General features: G+C 44.5%; 1 protein-coding gene across 2 annotated transcripts in view; it reads left to right on the top strand.

Annotated features, from left to right (window-relative positions):
- Positions 1-5961: 5961 nt before the first annotated feature.
- The window catches only part of PEMT (phosphatidylethanolamine N-methyltransferase), a 247669-nt gene continuing 233550 nt past the window's right edge, over positions 5962-20080 (top strand). Inside the window, exons 1-2 of one of the 2 annotated variants that reach the window (XM_073636305.1) lie at positions 5962-6170; positions 9752-9859. In XM_073636305.1, the coding sequence (XP_073492406.1) occupies positions 9767-9859 (93 nt within the window). In that variant the 5' untranslated portion in view covers positions 5962-6170; positions 9752-9766. Of the gene's footprint in view, positions 6171-9267; positions 9390-9751; positions 9860-20080 lie in introns of those variants that run through there. The other variant, XM_073636306.1, reaches the window with a different exon arrangement.

Here is a 20080-nt window from a genome sequence, read left to right on the forward strand (position 1 = left end):
CCTTTGCAGCTATAACAGCTTCAAATCTTCTGAGAAGGTTGTCCACAAGGTTTAGGAGTGTGTCTATGGGGATGTTTGACCATTCTTCCAGAAGCGCATTTGTGAGGTCAGGCACTGATGTTGGACGTGAAGGCCTGGCTCACAGTCTTCGCTCAAATTCACCCCAAAGGTGTTCTATTGGGTTGAGGTGCAGACCAGTCAAGTTCCTCCACTCCTAACTCACTCATCCATGTCTTTATGGACCTTGCTTTGTGCACTGGTGCGCAGTCATGTTGGAACAGGAAGGGGCCATCCCCAAACTGTTCCTACAAAGTTGGGAACATGAAATTGCCCAAAATGTCATGGTATGCTGATGCTTTAGGAGTTACCCTCACCTGAACTAAGGGGCCAAGCCCAACCCCTGAGAAACAACCCCACACCATAATCCCCTCCCCCCCACCAAATAATTTGGACCAGTGCACAATGCAAGGTCCATAAAGACATGGATGAGTGAGTTTGGGGTGGAAGAACTTGACTGGCCTTCACAGACTCCTGACCTCAACCTGACAGCACACCTTTGGGATGAATTTGAGCAGAGACTGCGAGCCAGACCTTCTCATCCACATCAGTGCCTGACCTCACAAATGAGCTTCTGGAAGAATTGTCAAACATTCCCATAGACACACTCCTAAAGCTTGTGGACAGCCTTCTCAAGGGGTTGAAGCTGTTATAGCTGCAAAGGGTGGGCCAACTCAATATTGAACCCTAGGGACTAAGACTGGGATGCCATTAAAGTTCGTGTGCGTGTAAAGGCAGGTGTACCGATACTTTTGGTAATACAGTGTATCTTCAATGTATGGGTGCAGAAAATTGTGTTCAGAGGCTACAAGCTGAAGTTTTGTATGGTTACTTTTCCAGCCTGTTCATGGTGCCCAAGCCAAATGGTGGTGTGTGGCCTATTCTGAACCTGAAGCTGTTACATTGCCCTCCATCCTGACAAGCTATGTGCCAACACCCGGACATCCCTCAATCTTGCCTCTAAAACTTGCAACATCTTTTCATGTTAGTTGGATGTTACCACACTTGACTGTCAGGTTTGAACTTTATAGAAGTGGCCCCCTGCTTGCCAAACTACTGTATGTGTCCTCCCCTTCAGTAATGTAGTGTCTCCAAAACTTGGAAGAGCTTTCTAGCTCCCTGGAGTAGATGTTCTTCTGCAGAGTTGTCATTTCTTGTGGGGGATGCCCAATTTTAACAGAGTTACTGCAGTAGTACTGACCACCCTGCCAAACACTGCGCCACCTTCTAGATCAGAGGTCTCTAAACTTTCTAAACAAAGTGCCTCTAAAGCTTCAGGCTTTAGAGGGGCCAGACTGTGGGAGTAGAAAATGTCCTGGAATTGGTACCAATGCTATATCATTGGTGTTGGTGAAAGGAATAGTGCCCCCATCGTTGGTGTCCATGGGAGGAATAGTGCACCATCCTTGGTGTCAGCTTTAGGAATAGTGCCTCATCATTGGCGTCAGTGAAAGGAATAGTGCACCATCATTGGTGTCCATGGGAGGAATAGTGCCCCATTGTTGGAGTCCATGGGAGGAATAATGCAATTCCTTGGTCTCCATGGCAGGAATAGTACCCCATCGTTGGTGTCCATGGGAGGAATAGTACACATTGTTGGTGTCCATTGGAGGTATAGTGCTCCATTGTTGGTGTCCATGTAAGGAATGGAATAGTGCCCCATTGTTGGTGTCCATGGGAGGAATAGTGCCCCATTGTTGTTGTCCTTGGGAGGAATAGTACCTTATTGTTGCTGTCAATGGGAGGAATAGTACCTCATTGTTGCTGTCAATCGGGGGAATATTACCCCATCCTTGGTGTCCATAGGAGGAATAGTGCCCCATCATTGGTGTTCAAAAGAGGAATAGTACCTCATTATTGGTGTCAGTGGGAAGAATAGTGCCCCATCATTGGTTTCAGCAGTAGCAATAGTAGGAATAGTGCCTTATCATTGGCACCAGTGAAAGGAATTAAAGGAAAAGTGAAAGGAATAGTGCACCACCGTTGGTGTCCATGGGAAGATGGGAGGAATAGTGCCCCATTGTTGGTGTCCATGGGAAGAATAGTGCGCCATTATTGGTGTCCATGGGAGGAATAGTACCCCATCGTTGGTGTCAATGGGAGGAATAGTGTCCCATCACTGGTGCCAGTGGGAGGAATAGTGCCCAATTGTTGGAGTTCATGGGAGGAATAGTACCCCATCGTCGGTGTCAGTGGGAAGAATAGTGCCCCACTATATGTGTCAGTGGGAGGAATAGTACCCCATCACTGGTGTCAGTGGGTGGAATAGTGCCCCACTGTTGACGTTAGTGGCAGGAATTATGACAGGGATGTCAGTAGGAGGAATAGTGGCCTAAGGGCCAGATAAAGGCAAGTAAAGGGCTGCAGTTTGGAGACCACTAGCCTAGACATCCAGCAATACGTTCCCGATCGCTCAGAGCCCTGTAACCCTCACTAAAGTAATTTCCTGTAGGGGATTCCAAATGTCATCATTGCGTTTAACACAGTACAAATGGCAAAGAATAGATGGTTGAGCTGTGATTTTATTGAACCCTTCCCCAACTGCCCAGCTGCAAGTTAACATGACCACCAGCCATATTAGTACACACTGCCACAGTCGTGGTATGGCACAACATAAAAGATACCACAGATTACACTGCCACCAAAGGAATGGAGCCATGCCGCAACCACGTGCGATGCGTGCAGTTGCTGCACAGACCTACAGGCTTTCAGGGGTTAAAACATTTCCTCCAACCCGCCTGTCAAATGTCAAAAGATCCACTGTGGATTGCTCCTCAGAGGGGCAATATTGACGTTGTAGTGTAAATGAGCCCTCAATGTGAAGGTTGGTATCCCATAGCGCATTGCCTATCCTGGGGGTGCAGTTACCTGAGTAAGCTAGAAAGGCGCCTGGGGCCTGGCACATGTCAGAGGGGGAATTTTTTGTAATGACACCCCCCCCTTTCCTGTTTTGTTATGATAATTTCTTGCTAAGAAAGAATGTATATTTCTTCTCAGGGTGCACTATGCAAGCACCCCGCAACCGCATGCAGTGTACGTGGTTGCAGTGCGCTACTTCAGGGTTCAAAGGGTTAAAGCAGGCAGTGAAGATTCGATACAGGAGGGCTTGTTCACACTAGCTTTGGTCTCTGAAGAGTGATCGTGTTTGGGTCGCTCTTCAGAGAGCAATTGACAGGCAGTGAGGAGGTGTTGCATCGCCTCCTCGCTGCCTACTTCTTTAACCCCGTGAACTCCATAGTCGCGTACTGCCACTGTGCATGCGCAGTTTAAGTTTTACCAACCCCCAGCTGCCCACCCAAATGCTAACATTTGAACTCATACTGTCAAGCTCGCCCATTGAGTTCAATAGGAGCACAATGCAACCACAAGCCAAACGCTTGAATCGTAGATCTGGGGGTTCTGGGGACACACGCAGAAATGTGCGTGTTCCAAAAGAGCAAAAAACGTGCGTTGCGCTGGCAGCGGCATTAATTGTCAGGCTAGGATTACATCTCTGTGAGTGGGGAATGCGCATGATTTTGCAAATGCACTGAGAAATGTGCTGCAGTGTTGCAGACGCACAGGGGGGGGGGGGGGGGGTGCCGCAATTTTGCGCACGCTAAAGCTTATGGTGCAGCAGCAGCACCATGTCATTTAGTGCGGCGTGGTTTTGAATAAGGGTCGGGGTCTTCTTTCCCCATGTTTCTCCTGGGCATGCCAGCTCATTGACTTGAATAGACTACCATACCCACAATGTGCATGCGCAAATGTGAATGGAGCCTTATTGGCACCCCAATCGTGGCAAGCAAGCAAAAAAGTGCATTCACTTGCACATACATGAATGGAGCCTAAATGGCACCACAAAAGTTTTGCTGCATGCAAAAACACGCAACAAACGCTGTATGCTGTAAAAAAGGCGCAAACAGCAAAAATTCTATGCAGATCGCATGACAAACGAGCAAAAAAAAAAAAATGTGCAAAATGACGTGCGTTTTAATTTACGAATGGAGCCTTTTCAAAGAGCGATTCTCACGTGATTTTGCGTGTCGCATAGGGCCAACCCCATTCACTTGAAAGGGCTGCCCTATGCGAGTTTATCACCCAATAAGAAGCTCCTACTCCTTTTTAAAGCCGCAAGCTTCACGCACTTTTTTGGGTTTGCAGAATCGCATCGCGTTTGGGGTGATCATGGCAGCCAAGCGAGCATTGCGGGCCGAGCCGCGATTGCCACACGATTTGGAATTTGCGCTGTTTTGCGCCAGCAGATTGTAAACACCTCCAAAGACCCCAACCGCCCAAAAAAACATGCTAAAAAAGGGGTTACTTTGGCAACAAAGATCAATCATGAAGGTTATGCAAAAATAACAACTTTATTCAGATATCAATTAGAAAAAAGTTATTTTTAGAAATTCATTGGTAAAAGTGCAATACAATAAAATGATTTAGTTTCAAGCAAAAATGAAACAAATCCCACAGACAATTCAAACATACAGGACAAACATAAAACACACAAGTGCAACTGGCCAAGTCCGGGCGTGTTTGTTTTAATCCTCTGCTACTATATACCAATATACAATTAAATTGGATGGTATGGGATCATAATGTATTCCCAGTCTTGTCAATTATTAAATGGTCAGCAATGGGCTAAAACAGCTGTGCAGTAAGTGTTTTATCTGTTTTACTCCACAGCTGTTTTACCGCCGATGCCCACAACACCCCAGTTTGAAAGTAGCCTTAAAGGGGACGTACCTGTACGCCCATTTGTGCAGCCCTGCCATTGTGCCGTCGTATGTCGTCGTGCGCTGGTCGACAAGTGGTTAAGACCCCTTTCACACTGGGGCGTTTTTCAGGCACTTTCACGCTAAAAAAAGTGCCTGAAAAGCTCACAAAAACCTATTTCCATTAAAATCAATGAACGCTTTCACACTTGAAAAGCGCCTCAGTGTGAAAGGGGTCTTAACCACTTGTCGACCAGTGCGCAACGACATACGACGGCACAATGGCACGGCTGCGCAAATGGGCGTACAGGTACGTCCCCTTTAAGGCTACTTTCAGACTGGGGTGTTGTGGGCATCGGCGGTAAAGCGGTCCTATATTTAGCGCCGCATTACCGTTGTTTTAACGGCGCTATTCGGCCGCTAGCGGGGTGGTGTTAACCCCCACTAGTGGCCGAAAAAGGGTTAAAACCGCCGGTATAGCGCCGCTAGTTTGCGGCGCTGCCCCATTGTTTTCAATGGGAAGGGGTGCTTTCGGAGCAGTGAATACACCGCTCCTATACTCCTTGATCGTGCCCCAGTGGTTAACCCCTTCCCTGCCAGTGTCATTTATACAGTAATCAGTGAATTTTTATAGCACTGATCGCTGTATAAATGACAATGGTCCCAAAATAGTGTCAAAAGTGTCCGATGTGTCCGCCATAATGTTGCAGTCACGATAAAAATTGCAGATCGCCGTCATTACTAATAAAAAAAAAACAAAATTATTAATAAAAATGCCATAAAACTATCCTCTATTTTGAAGACGATCTAACTTTTGCGCAAACCAATCAATATACGCTTATTGCGATTTTTTTTTTTTTTTTTTTTACCAAAAATATGTAGAAGAATACATATCGGCCTAAACTGAGGAAAAAAATATTTTTTTATATATTTTTTGGGGGATATTTATTATAGCAAAAAGTAAAAAATATTGCTTCAGGGCTTTTGTGGTGAGGGTTTATTATAACAAACAGCCCTGGGCAGCTAGTAAAGGGTTAATTGTATGTAGCTAGTAATGGATGGGTTAATGGTGTGCAGGGTTACATTGTAGGAAAGGGTTAAATAAGCAGAGATCAGGGAGGTGCACAGGATACAATGTATCGCTGGACATTGGATCAGCTACCATTGTTATAGATGGGGGTGTGTGTGCACCAAGCATTGCACATGCTCAGTAGGAGGGGGGATAACGGAAGTGTGTATACACGTGGCTGCTGGGGACAGCTCCAGCCTGTCAGGCACCTTTGCTCTGTGATGTCACAGATGTCCTGATCACTGCTGTCAATCATAGTGATAAACACACAGGCAGGGCTGGCCCAGGCAGAGACTCCCCTACACTGGGACTGCTGCGGAGGGCTCAGTAATTTGGATCATTCCAAGGTAAAGTCTGCATGCTTTGTTTTCATTGGTTAGTGGATGTAGTGACCCTCTGATTGGAAGAAATGTGAGTGATCTTCTGGACAAGGAGCTCCTATAAAGTGGACCTGTTGTCTCCCCTTGCAAAGGTTCCCTTTATAGCCTGAGCAATCCTTCTGCCTGTGCTGAAAAAGCGCGTTGCAAGTATCGATACCCTTTTCTTTGAGCGATCGTCTGATAACATGCGTTTTAAATGTGCGTTTTCAGGCCAGTTCACACCATAGAAAAGCAGTCCGGATGCGCTCCAGATGCTTTTTTGCATGTGCGTTTTTGATGCGTTCCAGTGCATTTCCCCCCCCCCCCCCCCTTTTTTTTTTTTTCCTTAACCTGAAAGCCCCCTTTCACACTGGGGCGTTTTTCAGGCGCTTTAGCACTTCAATACCGGGCACTTAGACACCTTCCCGCCCAAGTCAATTTTCAGCTTTCAGCACTGTCGCACTTTGAATGACAATTGCGCGGTCATACAACACTGTACCCAAACTAATTTTTTTTATCATTTTGTTCCCACAAATACAACTTTCTTTTGGTGGTATTTGATCACCTCTGCGGTTTTTATTTTTTGCCTAACAACTAAAAAAAAAAAAAAAAAAAAAAAAAAAAAGAACATTTTGAAAAAAAAACAAGTTTTTTTTTGTTTCTGTTTAATTTTTTTTGTAAATAAGAACGTTTTCTTCTTCAATGACGGGCACTGATATGGCTGCACTGACGGGCACTGATATGGCTGCACTGACGGGCACTGACGCGAGTGAGGAAAAGCCAATTAACGACTTTTCCTGTTTACATCGTGATCAGCTGTGATTGGACACAGCTGATCACGTGGTAAAGAGCCACCGTTGGAGGCTCTTTACCGAGATCGGTGTAGCGGGCGTGCGGCGGCTGTTGTCCTGCAGGGCGTCATATGACGCCAACTCAGGATAACTGAACCACCGCGCGGCCGTCAATCTGCTATAGGCCGGGCGGGAAGTGGTTAAAAAAAGTGCCTAAAAGAAGCCTCACCTGCAATCCCAATGTGAAAGCCAGAGTGCTTTAAGAGCCCTTTAACACTGCCGGTGCCTGAAAAACGCTGGTAAAGCACCGCTTAAACCATCGGCGCTTTACCAGCGTTTTTCGAGCGCTAGCGGGGGCGCTTTTAACCCCCGCTAGTGGCCGAATAAAGGGTTAAAAGCGCCCACAAAGCGCAGCTGCCAAGGCGCTTTGCAGGCGCTTCCCATTGATTTAAATGGGAAGGAGAACATTAGGAGCGGTGTATTCACCGCTCCTAAAGCGCTGCAAGGAAGCTGCTTGCAGGACTTTTTTTGATGCCCTGCCAGCGCAGCGCTCCAGTGTGAAAGCACTCGGGCTTTCACATTGGGATTGCAGATGAGGCTTCTTTCAGGCGCTTTTTTTAACGCTAAAGCGCCTGAAAAACGCCCCAGTGTGAAAGGGGTCTAAATAAGAACATGGGTGTTACAGTGCGTTTTTGGTGCGTTTAGGTGCATTCCTGTGAGTTTTTGATGCTTTTTACAGTGTTCCAGTGCAGGAAAAATGCAGCGTGTTCTACTTTTTATTTTTCTGGAACTGGAACGCACTAGAACTGCAAGCACTGGTGTAAACTATGCCATTGAAAACCATATAACCCTATTTCTATGTGTTTTTGATGCAGGAAAAAAACGCACTGGACTGCATGTGGTGTGAACTGGTCCTTACGGTTTATCACCATGTGTTGTCAGGACTCCTTCAGACGGAGCGATGAGCCCCATCCCCCATACTGTGTGTGCATCCACCTCCGAGCAGCCCATAGAAGAGGATGCAGACGCTGTGCGTTCAGATCCATGCACCCGCTCCTGCCCGCATGTTACATTTTGACATTTAACTGTCCGTGCAGCTGCTGCATCTGCATCATAGGTGTGCCATAGCTCCCAACCCTGATTTCGAGGGACTGTCCCTGATTTGGAGCAATGTCCCTCTGTCCCTCATTCCTCCTCATGTGTCCCTCATTTTGGTCTGATCTATATAGATGTATATAAAATGCACTTTTTATCTTTCAAAAAGTGTTTCCCAGAGCTAAACCTTTCATCTGATTTCTAAATTGCTGCATTTGTAAATTCCAAAAGCCAATATAAAGAATAGTAGTGGTAAAAAAAGTACTTGTGGGTTTACCCAATCTTGTTTCTTTTTGTACAATTCTCCTTTAAGGGGGCGTGGCGGGGGTGTGTCCTATGCCTGCATGCTTTTGCTGATAGGTGTCTCTCATTCCCATCTCAAAAAGTTGGGTGGTATGGGTGTGCGCAGCCTATTGCATTAGGGTGTGCACCCCAAAGCTCAAACACATGCGTGTGACAGTGTCAGTGGAGCAATGGATGGTGTCAGGAGAGCAGTGGACGGTGTCAGTTTTTATTTGTATTATTTAATTTTCTTATTTTTTTTAAAACTTTTTTTATTTATTTTTTTTATTGTGTATATATATTTTTTTAAGCGTGTATGTAAATATATACAATTTTTTTTTTTAATTTTTTTTTTTACAATTTTTGAGAGGGGGGCTGTGGTGAAATATGAGGGGTCTGAACAGGAGGAATCTGTGCCACACGGAGTGATTAGGGTGTGCCTAGGCACACCTGGCACACCCTGTGCGCACGCCTATGGTCTGCATCCACTTTTATGGGGTGCCTGCGCACAGCTCCAAGGTACGAAAAAGATGCAGTAAAAAGCGTCTCAGCATAAAAGACGGATCTCAGCGCCCATCTAAATAAGCCCTATAAATGGATTGCCACTAAGGATTGGTTCACACTTACGGGTTCAGTGCGGTCTGCGTTTTACACTGGCATAGCGGCACATTCACTTAAGTTGTTAAATGTTGGAAACGTAAGAAAAAGACCCCCTAGACCTTTTAAAACTGCAGCCGGCCATGTGATTTCCCGCATTAGCAAATGCACTACATGTGAGGATGCTATGACCAAGACCAGGAGCTGCAATCTGGTTGATGGGGGCAACAAGAACGCCTTGTTGCTACTAGCATCCAATTTCCAGTTCCCGTGTCTGCAATGCATGCTGGACGTTGATTGTAAACACAAATATGTTCTCCATAGCAGCCAACCAGACGCTTTGACAAATGAGGCCTGTTGTCGTTTTCATAGCAGGAGCTCCAGCCAAAGTTATTAATCAGGCAATCCAAAGTACCTAGGAGAGCTACAAAGAGCAGTAAAGGTGCGTTGTGATTGGTTGCTGTGGATGATGAAGATTGTCGCTTTGATGGATGTGCTTGTAAATTTCCCCTAGATATAGTGTGTGTGTATATATATATATATATATATATATATATATATATATATATATATATATATATATATATATATATATATATATATATATATATATATATATATATATATATATATTCCTATTCCTACACCTTGTTGAAATTATGCCATGAGGAATGAAGGCAAAAGGAGGTCCAACCCGGTACTAGCAAGGTGTCCCTAATAAAGTGGCCGGTGAGTGTGTATTAGCTGTACATAAATCTGTTTGCTACATTGATGTTGTAGCTAATAGCATATGTTTTCTTGCAGATTGACATCTCCGCCATGGCTGACTTGTCACAGTACGTGGACTTTAAAGAGTACAATTTCCTGTTTGCGGTGGCCTGCATCATTTTCAACCCGCTCTTCTGGAATGTGGTGAGTTTCTTGACTTAAAGTGTTTTTAAACCCTCCGTTATCTTAACCGCTTCAGCCCCAGAAGATTTTACCCCCTTCCTGACCAGAGCACTTTTTTGCGATTCGGCACTGCGTCGCTTTAACTGACAATTGCGCGGTCGTGCGACGTTGCACCCAAACAAAATTGACGTCCTTTTTTTTTTCCCACAAATAGAGCTTTCTTTTGGTGGTATTTGATCATCTCTGCGGTTTTTATTTTTTGCGCTATAAACAAAAAAAAGAGTGACAATTTTTTTAAAAAAAAATGCATTATTTTTTACTTTTTGCTATAATAAATATCCCCCAAATATAGTCTTAGTCCGTAGGGTTCAATATTGAGTTGGCCCACCCTTTGCAGCTATCAACTCTTCTGGGAAGGCTGTCCACAAGGTTTGGGAGTCTGTCTATGGGAATGTTTGACCATTCTTCCAGAAGCGTATTTGTGAGGTCAGGCACTGATGTTGGACGAGAAGGCCTGTCTCGCAGTCGGCGCTCTAATTCATCCCAAAGGTATTTATCAGGTTGAGGACAGGACTCTGTGCAGGCCAGTCAAATTCCTCCACCCCAAAGTCACTCATCCACACTATATTGCCAAAAGTATTGGGCCACTTCTCCAAATCATTTTGGTGGCGGGGGGATAATGGTGTGCGGTTGTTTTTCAGGGGTTGGGTTTAGTCCCTTTGTTCTAGTGAAGGGAACTTTTAGACCCCTTTCACACTGGGGCGTTTTTCAGGTGCTTTAACGTTAAAAAAAGCGCCTGTAAAGTGCCTGAAAGAAGCCTCATCTGCAATCCCAATGTGAAAGTCCGAGCCCTTTCACACTGCCAGCGATAAACGCAGGTAAAGCGCCGCTTAAGACCCTTTTCACACTGGGGTGTTTTTCAGGCGTTTTTCGGGCGCTGGCAGTTTGAAAGGGCTCGGGCCATTGGCGCACCCAGCCCAGTGGCAAAAACACGAAAGCGCTGCAAAGAAGCTGCTTGCAGGACTTTTTTTGACGCCCTGCCAGCGCAGCGCCCCAGTGGGAAAGCACTCGGGCTTTCACATTGGGATTGCAGATGAGGCTTCTTTCAGGCGCTTTACAGGTGCTTTTTTTAACGCTAAAGCGCCTGAAAAACGCCTGAAAAACGTCCCAGTGTGAAAGGAGTCTTAAGGCATCAGCATACAAAGACATTTTGGACAATTTCATGCTCCTATCTTTGTGGGAACAGTTTGGGGATGGCCCCTTCCTGTTCCAACATGACTGCCCACCAGTGCACAAAGCAAGGTCCATAAAGACATGTATGAGTGAGTTTGGTTTGGAGGAACTTGACAGGCCTGCACAGAGTCCTGACCTCAACCCGATAGAACACCTTTGGGATGAATTAGAGTGCAGACTGCGAGCCAGGCCTTCTTGTCCAACATCAGTGACTGACCTCACAAATACGCTTCTGGAAGAATGGTCAAACATTTCCATAGGCACACTCCTAAACCTTGTGGACAGCCTTCCCAGAAGAGTTGAAGCTGTTATAGCTGCAAAGGGCGGGCCAACTCAGTATTGAACCCTACGGACTAAGACTGGGATGCCAATAAAGTTAATGTGCGTGTAAAGTTCATCGCATGGCACTGTGGTATTATTCTATCCGGTGCAGTCAAACACACTTCGTTTGTGATCCAAAAAGATGACAGGTGGGACCATTGTTATATATAGAAAGACAGGACTGAGACATAGAGTGAAAGGTGGGCCGATGGATCTATATGGGAAGCGAGGACTGAGAGGGGACACATGGAGATATAGAGTGAAAGGTGAGCCGATGGATCTATATGGGAAGCGAGGGCTGAGAGGGGACACATGGAGATATAGAGTGAAAGGTGAGCCGATGGATCTATATAGGAAGTCGGGGCTGAGCGGATACATGGAGTTATAGAGTGAAAGGTGGGACAATAGATCTATATAGGAAGTCAGGGCTGAGAGGGGACACATGGAGATATAGAGTGAAAGGTGGGACAATAGATCTATATAGGAAGTCAGGGCTGACAGGATACATGGAGTTATAGAGTGAAAGGTGGGCCGATGGATCTATATAGGAAGTCAGGGCTGACAGGATACATGGAGTTATAGAGTGAAAGGTGGGCCGATGGATCAATATGGGAAGTGAGGGGTGAGAGGGGCACATGGAGATATAGAGTGAAAGGTGGGACAATAGATCTATATAGGAAGTCAGGGCTGAAAGGGGACACATTGAGATTTAAAGTGAAAGGTGGAGGAACAGATATATATGGGAAGAGGGGGTTAGAATGCAGACATGCTGTATGTTTATTCAGTACACTGCATCGCACCTGTATGTTGGTGCAGGAAATGTGGGTTTCCCCCCTCATCTTCCAGGACAGGTACTTGAGAGATGATTGACTCCGCCCTCTACAGGAAACACAAATCCGACATAATTTAAAAGGCCCCTCCCGTTCCTCTGACCCTCGGTTGTTTTGTGTTTCCAGACCCTCCAGGAGTACACACCGTAACGTTTGTTATTTTTTTTCAGGTCTGGTTGACGGACCCCCCTTTTTTTTTGTGATACCTAGACGGGTTGTGACCATGTCTGTGGTATTTCTCTACTTTAGTAGAATAAAAGGGGCACCCTGTGTACGGAATGGATTACTTGCCTTGTCTTGGTCTTAGCAGCGGCAAACTTCCATTGCACATATCTGGCGTTTGCCTGGATATGTGGAGATATCCGAGCATCCTCATGGTTTTCCCTGCATTGAGTGTACCAAGATGGCGTCGGTCACACTTCCGGTGACGCACTCCGCCGCAACCGTAAGTGACACGTCGCATTTCCTGACGCTGATGTCTTAAATCAGCTCAGCGGGGATGCAATGCAGGGGATTCGCTGCTTTGGGAAACAGTCTGCCAGACACAGGGCAGACTAGTTTAGCAGCCAGTGGCGGTCAGCAGACCATCTCACTAGCCGGTTTAGTATCCTCTCTATGGAGTCAGAGGAGCTCCCGCCCAAGCTGAACCAGTGGCTGCATCCGGGTCCAATCCTGCCTTCAAGGTCATTGCCTCTCCAGAACCTGTTAGAGCTGCTACAGTTGGGGGTCTGTATATTTTTGTTGCCCTTTTTTAAAGGAGTTACTGGCCACATCATGGGCAGAAAGAGTGGGAGCATCATAGGAAGAAATTTCTAAAGCTGCTGTTTGGTCCTCCTCTCATGCGTTTGTCAAATATTATAGAGTCCAGATGCTCTCCAGCCAGGACCTCTCCTTTGGTAGGAAAATGCTTCAGGCTGTCGTCCCTCCCTAAGGTATAGAATCTTGCTTCTCTTCTCACGTAGTTGTCCTGGAAGATGAGGGGGGAAAAACCCCCTGTTAGACTTGCCGGTAACGGTATTTCCATGAATCTTCCAGGACAGCGTCTATATTCCCACCCTATTCTGTATTCACTGGTTTGTTTACCTGGTGGTGGTGTTTTTATGTGAGTTTCTGTTTTTCCTCTGCCGAGTGCACTTTTGGTGGCGGTTTACTTGATCTTCTAACAACTGAGGGTCAGAGGAAAGGGAGGGGCCTTTTAAATTATGTCTGATTTTGTGTTTCCGGTAGAGGGCAGAGCCAATCATCTCTCAAGTAGCTGTCCTGGAAGATTCATGGCAATACCGTGACCGGTAAGTCTAACGGGGGTTTTGCTGCACTGTCTTTCGGTGTGAACGAGCCCTAATAATAGGTGAAAAAGGCACCACTTTAAATATATACTGTAAATGCATCTTGGCTTGTACTGCAACAGATATTTGGCCCTTTTCCTATCAGTGGGCAAATAATGCACCTTACTATCAGTTCCAACCCAGGAACTCCAAGATCTCACCAATCCCCAAGAGATGTAAAAAACTGTCAGGTGGCTTATTCTCCAGCATCAACCAAACACTAAAATATCAGTTCTAGGTGGACCAACCAATAATATAAATAACCAATAATTAACAGATCAATAACATAACAAACCAGACCAGACAGTTTATTAAAGAAAAGGAGCCACAAGGTCCTAATAGGCATAAAACCCAGGACAGTACCTGCTTGTCACTTCACAGGCCTCCAGCCGCAAAAAAACACCAACTTGGAGACAACTAGCAGGTACACATCCACCAACTGGGACCTGTACCTCAGACGGGTCCCTACACCATACCTTTTGTGCCCATATGAACCTAAAAAGGACCTTGCACCCCACCAATCGCTACATCTGGCTAAACCAACCCCCGATTACCTAACCAGCAAAAAACCCACCACATGTAGGGCGGGAGGGTGGGAAGTTTCTCCACTCTGCTGCTCTGACTACAGACCCTCCCCATCCGGTCTACTGACCAATTTCCCCCTTTGCTGCACCCAGCTAAAACCATGCCCCATAAGCCTGCTAACAACCTATCCTGCAGCATCCCCCTGATGCTCATGCCCTGTCCCAAGCCCCTTTAACCCCTGTCATGCCGGCCCTGCGTCTATTGCTTTTTTCCTTTTACTTCTGGCCTCTATTTATGGTGCGGTCACGACTTGCTCATTAGCAGCTTTTTAAAAATATGCTTGGTTCTCAGACAACAAGATATTCTGTACTTCATGTCTGCGGCTGAGAGGTTGTCTTCACTTAAACCTCTTCAGGATAACATAATAATGGCTGTTAGTTCTAATTAGGAAATTGTGAGTGCCTTTTCAGTCCTGCTGTAGGAAAATATTCAGTAGCAGCTAACAGAGATGAACTAACCTACCTGTGAGTTTGTGTGTGTTTGTGGTTTTTTTTTTTTTTGGTTTTTTTTTTGCCGCAAAATTATGAAAATGTTGTATATTAACTACTTGCCATATAGTGAATGTCTATAAACGTTCTGGACACCAAGTGGTAAAATGTAGGATCATGGCTGCAGCCAAGATCCTGGTACCATATATATTTTTTTTATTTTACGACAGCGATCAGCTGTCAGGTAAAAGTCACCCGGGCAGCTTTTCTTTTTACACTTTCACTTTTAGATATGTTTATTACTGATATCTTGGGTTTTCATGGGCTATAGTCCCAACACAGCTGCCTTGGAAGAGAAGCAGTGTGGGTGTTGCCAGTAAAGTCCTGCATATGTGCTCCAGGTCAAAGTCTTACTAGATGCCATGGCCAGGATGACAGCCTTGGAAATGGGACAGATAAAAACCCAAAATGTTCAAGATGGTTCTCTTTAGGTATAGGGCTTAATGAAGTATAGGACTTAATGAGTATCAGTGCAGTTACAAGTTTGCTTCTTCTTGCAATCTGATTGGGAGGACCTTAGAACCAGATATCTCTACTCCTATCAGCATGTATAATGCCTTTGTTGTCTAAATCCTGACATGAGCCAATTGCATATCCTGACCGTGCCACAGACGCTGCATTCTTGGCACCACAAGACAGGAGTGTGGCTTTCAGCAGTTTCAACGTTTGAGAATTGCATTAGTCAGCATTGTGCCGTGTTACGTGAAAATCCTGAGTCTAACCCAAGTAATTTGCCCAGGCAGGTTCCCGAGTAATTTCGGTCACTTTTACATAACTGACTTTGAGCTGGACTTTCAAGAGCAGGGAGGGAGCAGTTGAGATCCAAGGCCTTGGTTCACCCCTGTTTTAGAAAGCTTACTTGCATTACTTTTGTAATACAGAGCTGAAAGTTACCACCATCCCTCCTTTATAAAGCTAACCTCCAGGCCATTGACGTACCCAAACATGTCTGGCACCCAGGGGGTGATCTTCTTCCTTCCTTTTTTTTTTTTTTTTTTAGCAGGACACACAGACACAGACACACACACTACAGTACGAATGCACTGGGTGCAAGTCATGGCCCACCACCGATGATCAATAGGAAGAAAAGATGGGCTGCACACCACAGGAACGTTGCAACGATTTTATTCCAACCCTCCTGGGTAATGTACAATAACTCATCTGAATTCTGAGCCAATTTCCCCATTGACAAATGGTCCAACAGGAGGGTGAACTCTGCAAACATCCTAAACAAGGACAGTGAGACACACATTTTGGACAGAGAGGACATTTGTTTTGCAAGAAGCATGATAAAGGACATTTACGTCACAGTGGAATAACCATCCCTAAACAAGCAGGTTCCTTCGACGCCATCTGTCGCCCACATATAATGCTGTTTAAGTCTCCAAGCACACTGGCTCAAAAACATTGCTTCTACAGGAGTTTTGAGTTCTGCCTGTAGAAGCAGCTCAATGTTATCCTATGTGTCCATGCACATTAGGACGTTTTACAGGCATATTTTGAGCTCAACGTTTAGAAGCAGGAAAAAAAACCCTTCTGGTTCGCGTTGCTGATTGGAGCTCACTGGCAGAAAAAACTTAAAACTCTTCTTAACTCGTCTAGACTTTGTATAAAAAATGCTCTATATGAGTGTTTTTCACTCCCAAGAGAACAGACCTTTTTTTAAAGTCCACTGCATGGAGCCTTAAGCTCTCTCTCTACCCTAATAATTCACACCTTCATCCATGGAACAATTTAATACCTGTCCAGACTTCATGGCACCTTCGTGATTGAACCATGAAATTAGAAAAAAGAAGGTTTCACAAACTTTCACACCTTCCATCTTGGACAGTCAACCAACTAGACCCATTCCATGGTGATAGCATTATGGTGACTGAGTTACCCGTGTTTCTATAAGCGTTGGAGAATATTTCTGATAGTCATTAGAGCTATAGAAGCTGTTTGAATAAGTAGCGTGATGTCTTTAATATTACAAAACAAATCCAGGTGAATCTGACCACTATCTCTAGATACCATGACTTGGATAAATGAGGGCCTTCACAGACAATAGGCAAATATCAGCAATATTCCACTAAAAGCCTTAATGGGTTTCACGCAGAAGAGCTTACGCATAAGCACACATGATCATTAGAAGTAAGCACTTTTCTGCAAAATACTTGGGAGTCATTCTATGCAATACCGCTGATCCCTGATTACTAACGTCATTGAAATCTCCAATATCTGGATGTGATTGTGTGGACCTTTTTAACTATAGACTTCAAAAGTCCACCTGAACTGAAGAGTCAATCAGTCACAAACAATTTAAAGCTAAAAAGGGGCCAGCTATAGTTCTAAAAAGTAAAAAAAATTAACTGTATGAAAATATTATTTTTTCTTTCTCAGCCTTTTGAGGTCAAAAATTGACTTTGGTGGTCCTCCTTCAGGTTGCCGATGGCCTCTAAACCCCCCCACATTCCTCTGTCCCCAGAGTTGTTAGTGGTCTAAGAAGTGGTCACTGTCTGAAAAAAAGAAAAGGAGAAAAAAGATGGACTTCATAGGTTGCCACAGATAACCCCTAAATAAAGCACTTTTGTTAATTTCCCACAGCAAAGACAGAAGCTACTCAAGCAGAGGCTGATGAAACTCATTGAACCTTATACAATCCTTTTAAAAGCCAAGTTTTTTTTTTAAAAATCAACTAGTGTAATTATCTGAAATTTCTTTTTATACCAAGTTGCCACAGTTCAAGTGGAACTTTACTCTCTCAATCAATATTGACTATTTTAAATCCGTATGCTAGAATTAGGAAATGGATAGTAAAGTACATCATATTTACTTATTTTAACCACTTAAGGACCAGGCCTATTTTTTAAACTTGTGTACAAGTTTAAAATCACTTTTCTTTTTGCTAGAAAATTACTTAGAACCCCCAAACTATATATATATATATATATATATATATATATATATATATAATTTTTTTTTTTTTTTATTTCAGGTACTTATATAGCGCCGTCAATTTACTCAGCGTTTTACATATAAATTGTACATTCAAATCAGTCCCTACCCTCAAGGAGCTTACAATCTAAGGTCCCTAACTCACATTCATACATACTAGGGACAATTTAGACAGGATCCAATTAACCTACCAGCATGTCTTTGGAGTGTGGGAGGAAACCGGAGTACCCGGAGGAAACCCACGCAGGCACAGGGAGAACATGCAAACTCCAGGCAGGTAGTGATGTGGTTGGGATTTGAACCAGCGACCCTTCTTACTGCTAGGCGAAAGTGCTACACCACTGTGCCACCCCATATATATATATATATATATATATATATATATATATATATATATATATATATATATATATATATATATATATATATATATATATATATATATATATATTCACCCTAGAGAATAAAACGGCGGTCGTTAAAATATTTTCTGTCACACTGTATTTGTGCAGCTGTCTTACAAGCGCACTTTTTTTGGAAAAAATACACTTTTTTGACTTAAATAAGACAACAGTAGAGTTAGCACAATTTTATTTTATATTGTGAAAGATGATGTTACGCCGAAAAAATTGATACCCAACATGTCACGCTTCAAAATTGCGCCTACTCATGGAATGGCGACAAACTTTTACCCTTAAAAATCTCCATAGGCAACGGTTAAAAAATTCTACAGGTTAAATGTTTTGAGTTACAGAGGAGGTCTAGGACTACAATTATTGCTCTCGCTCTAACGATCGCGGTGATACCTCACATGTGCAGTTTGAACACCGTTTTCATATGCGGGCGCTACTCACGTATGCGTTCGCTTCTGCACGCAAACTCGACGGGGTGCGTTTAAAAAAAAAATTATTATTTATTTTACTTTTAATTTTGATTTTTTCACTGTTCTTAAAAAAAAAAATGTCACTTTTATTCCTATTACAAGGCATGTAAAGATGCCTTGTAATAGAAAAAAAGCATGACAGGGCCTCTTAAATGTGAGATCTGGGGTCAAACAGACCTCCCATCTCATATTTACACTAACATGCAAAAAAAAATCCCTTTTAAGAGCTATGGGCGGAAGTGACATTTTGACGTCCTGCAATGGTATGGAGCCAGGTGGGGGTCATCTTACCCTCCCTCAGCTCCATGCCAAGCAAGGGACAAGATCCGATCGCCTGCACCGGTAAACGGCGGATGGCACCGGAGAGAGGCGGGAGGGGGCCCCTCTCCCGCCACTGATAAAAGTGATCTTGTGGCGAATCCGCCGCAGAGACCACTTTTATCTTAAAGCGGATCGCCCGCTGAAGACGTGGATACCGGGGTTATGGTAGCTAGCTGCTGCCATAACAATGATATCCCACTTCAAAGAGCCGACGTGTAACGACGGCGTAAGTGGTTAAAGTTTTTTCTAAAAATGCAGACCCCCCAATCTTTTGAGATGGGAATGAGGGACCCCTATTAGTAAAAGTATGTTAGCATAGAACACCCCCCCCTACCACGCCCCCTTAAAGGAAAATGATGCAAATAAAAAAGCTTAGTTAAACCTCCAAGTGCTTTCTTTTTTTTTTTTTTTTTTTTTTTTTTATTACCACTACTATTCCTTTTATATTGGCTTTTGATATTTACAAATGCAGTAACTTAGAAATTGGATGAAAGGTTTAGAACTGGAAAACACTATTTAAAAGATAAATGGTGCATTTTTATATACAACTCTATAGATCAGACCAAAATGAGGGACAAATGAGCAGGAAGGAGAGACAGAGAGACTTTGTTTCAAATCAGGGACAGTTGGGAACTATGAAAATGTCTTCATTTACTTCCTGGTTTCCAGGCCTAGGCAAATGATGTCATACATCCTAGGAGCCTTCAGGAGGGGGAGGTTCTCAGCTAAGCACACATGCCTGAGCTAAGGGCAGATGGATTCCAGGAACTAAATGCTATATGAATCATTTACCTTTACCCAAGACGGCCCCAGCCAGAAAGTGATACTAAAGTCTCATTTGTTATTTTTAAAGGAAAAAAAAAACATGTTATATGTACCTGCTCTAAGCAGTGGTTTTGCAGAGCAGCCCAGATCCTCCTCTTCTCGGGTCCCTCACCAGCTCTCTTGGCCCCTTCCTCCTGTTGAGTGCCCCCACAGCAAGCAGCTTGCAATGGGGACACCTGAGCCGAGCCGCAGCTCTGTGTGCCTATTCATTCAGGCAACCGTGGTTCGGCCTCGCCCCCTCTTTCTCTTAATTGGCTAACTGACTTTGACCACAGCGGGAGCCAATGGCACCACTGCTGTCTCAGTCAATCAGGAGGGCCCTACGTCCTATCACGGATGGCCCTACGTCCAGGTCCGTCGCTGGCGGATCGGATCGGGTGAGATCTGATGAAAACGGACATGCTGTCCGTTTTCATCCGATCCCTCCATAGGCGGCAGCGGCGCCTGACAAGCCCCTCCCCGCTCAGTGAGCAGAGAGGGACCTGTCATCCGCC

The sequence above is a fragment of the Aquarana catesbeiana genome, linkage group LG06 (genome assembly GCF_042186555.1).
Source record: "Aquarana catesbeiana isolate 2022-GZ linkage group LG06, ASM4218655v1, whole genome shotgun sequence".
In the NCBI taxonomy this organism is placed as follows: domain Eukaryota; kingdom Metazoa; phylum Chordata; class Amphibia; order Anura; family Ranidae; genus Aquarana; species Aquarana catesbeiana.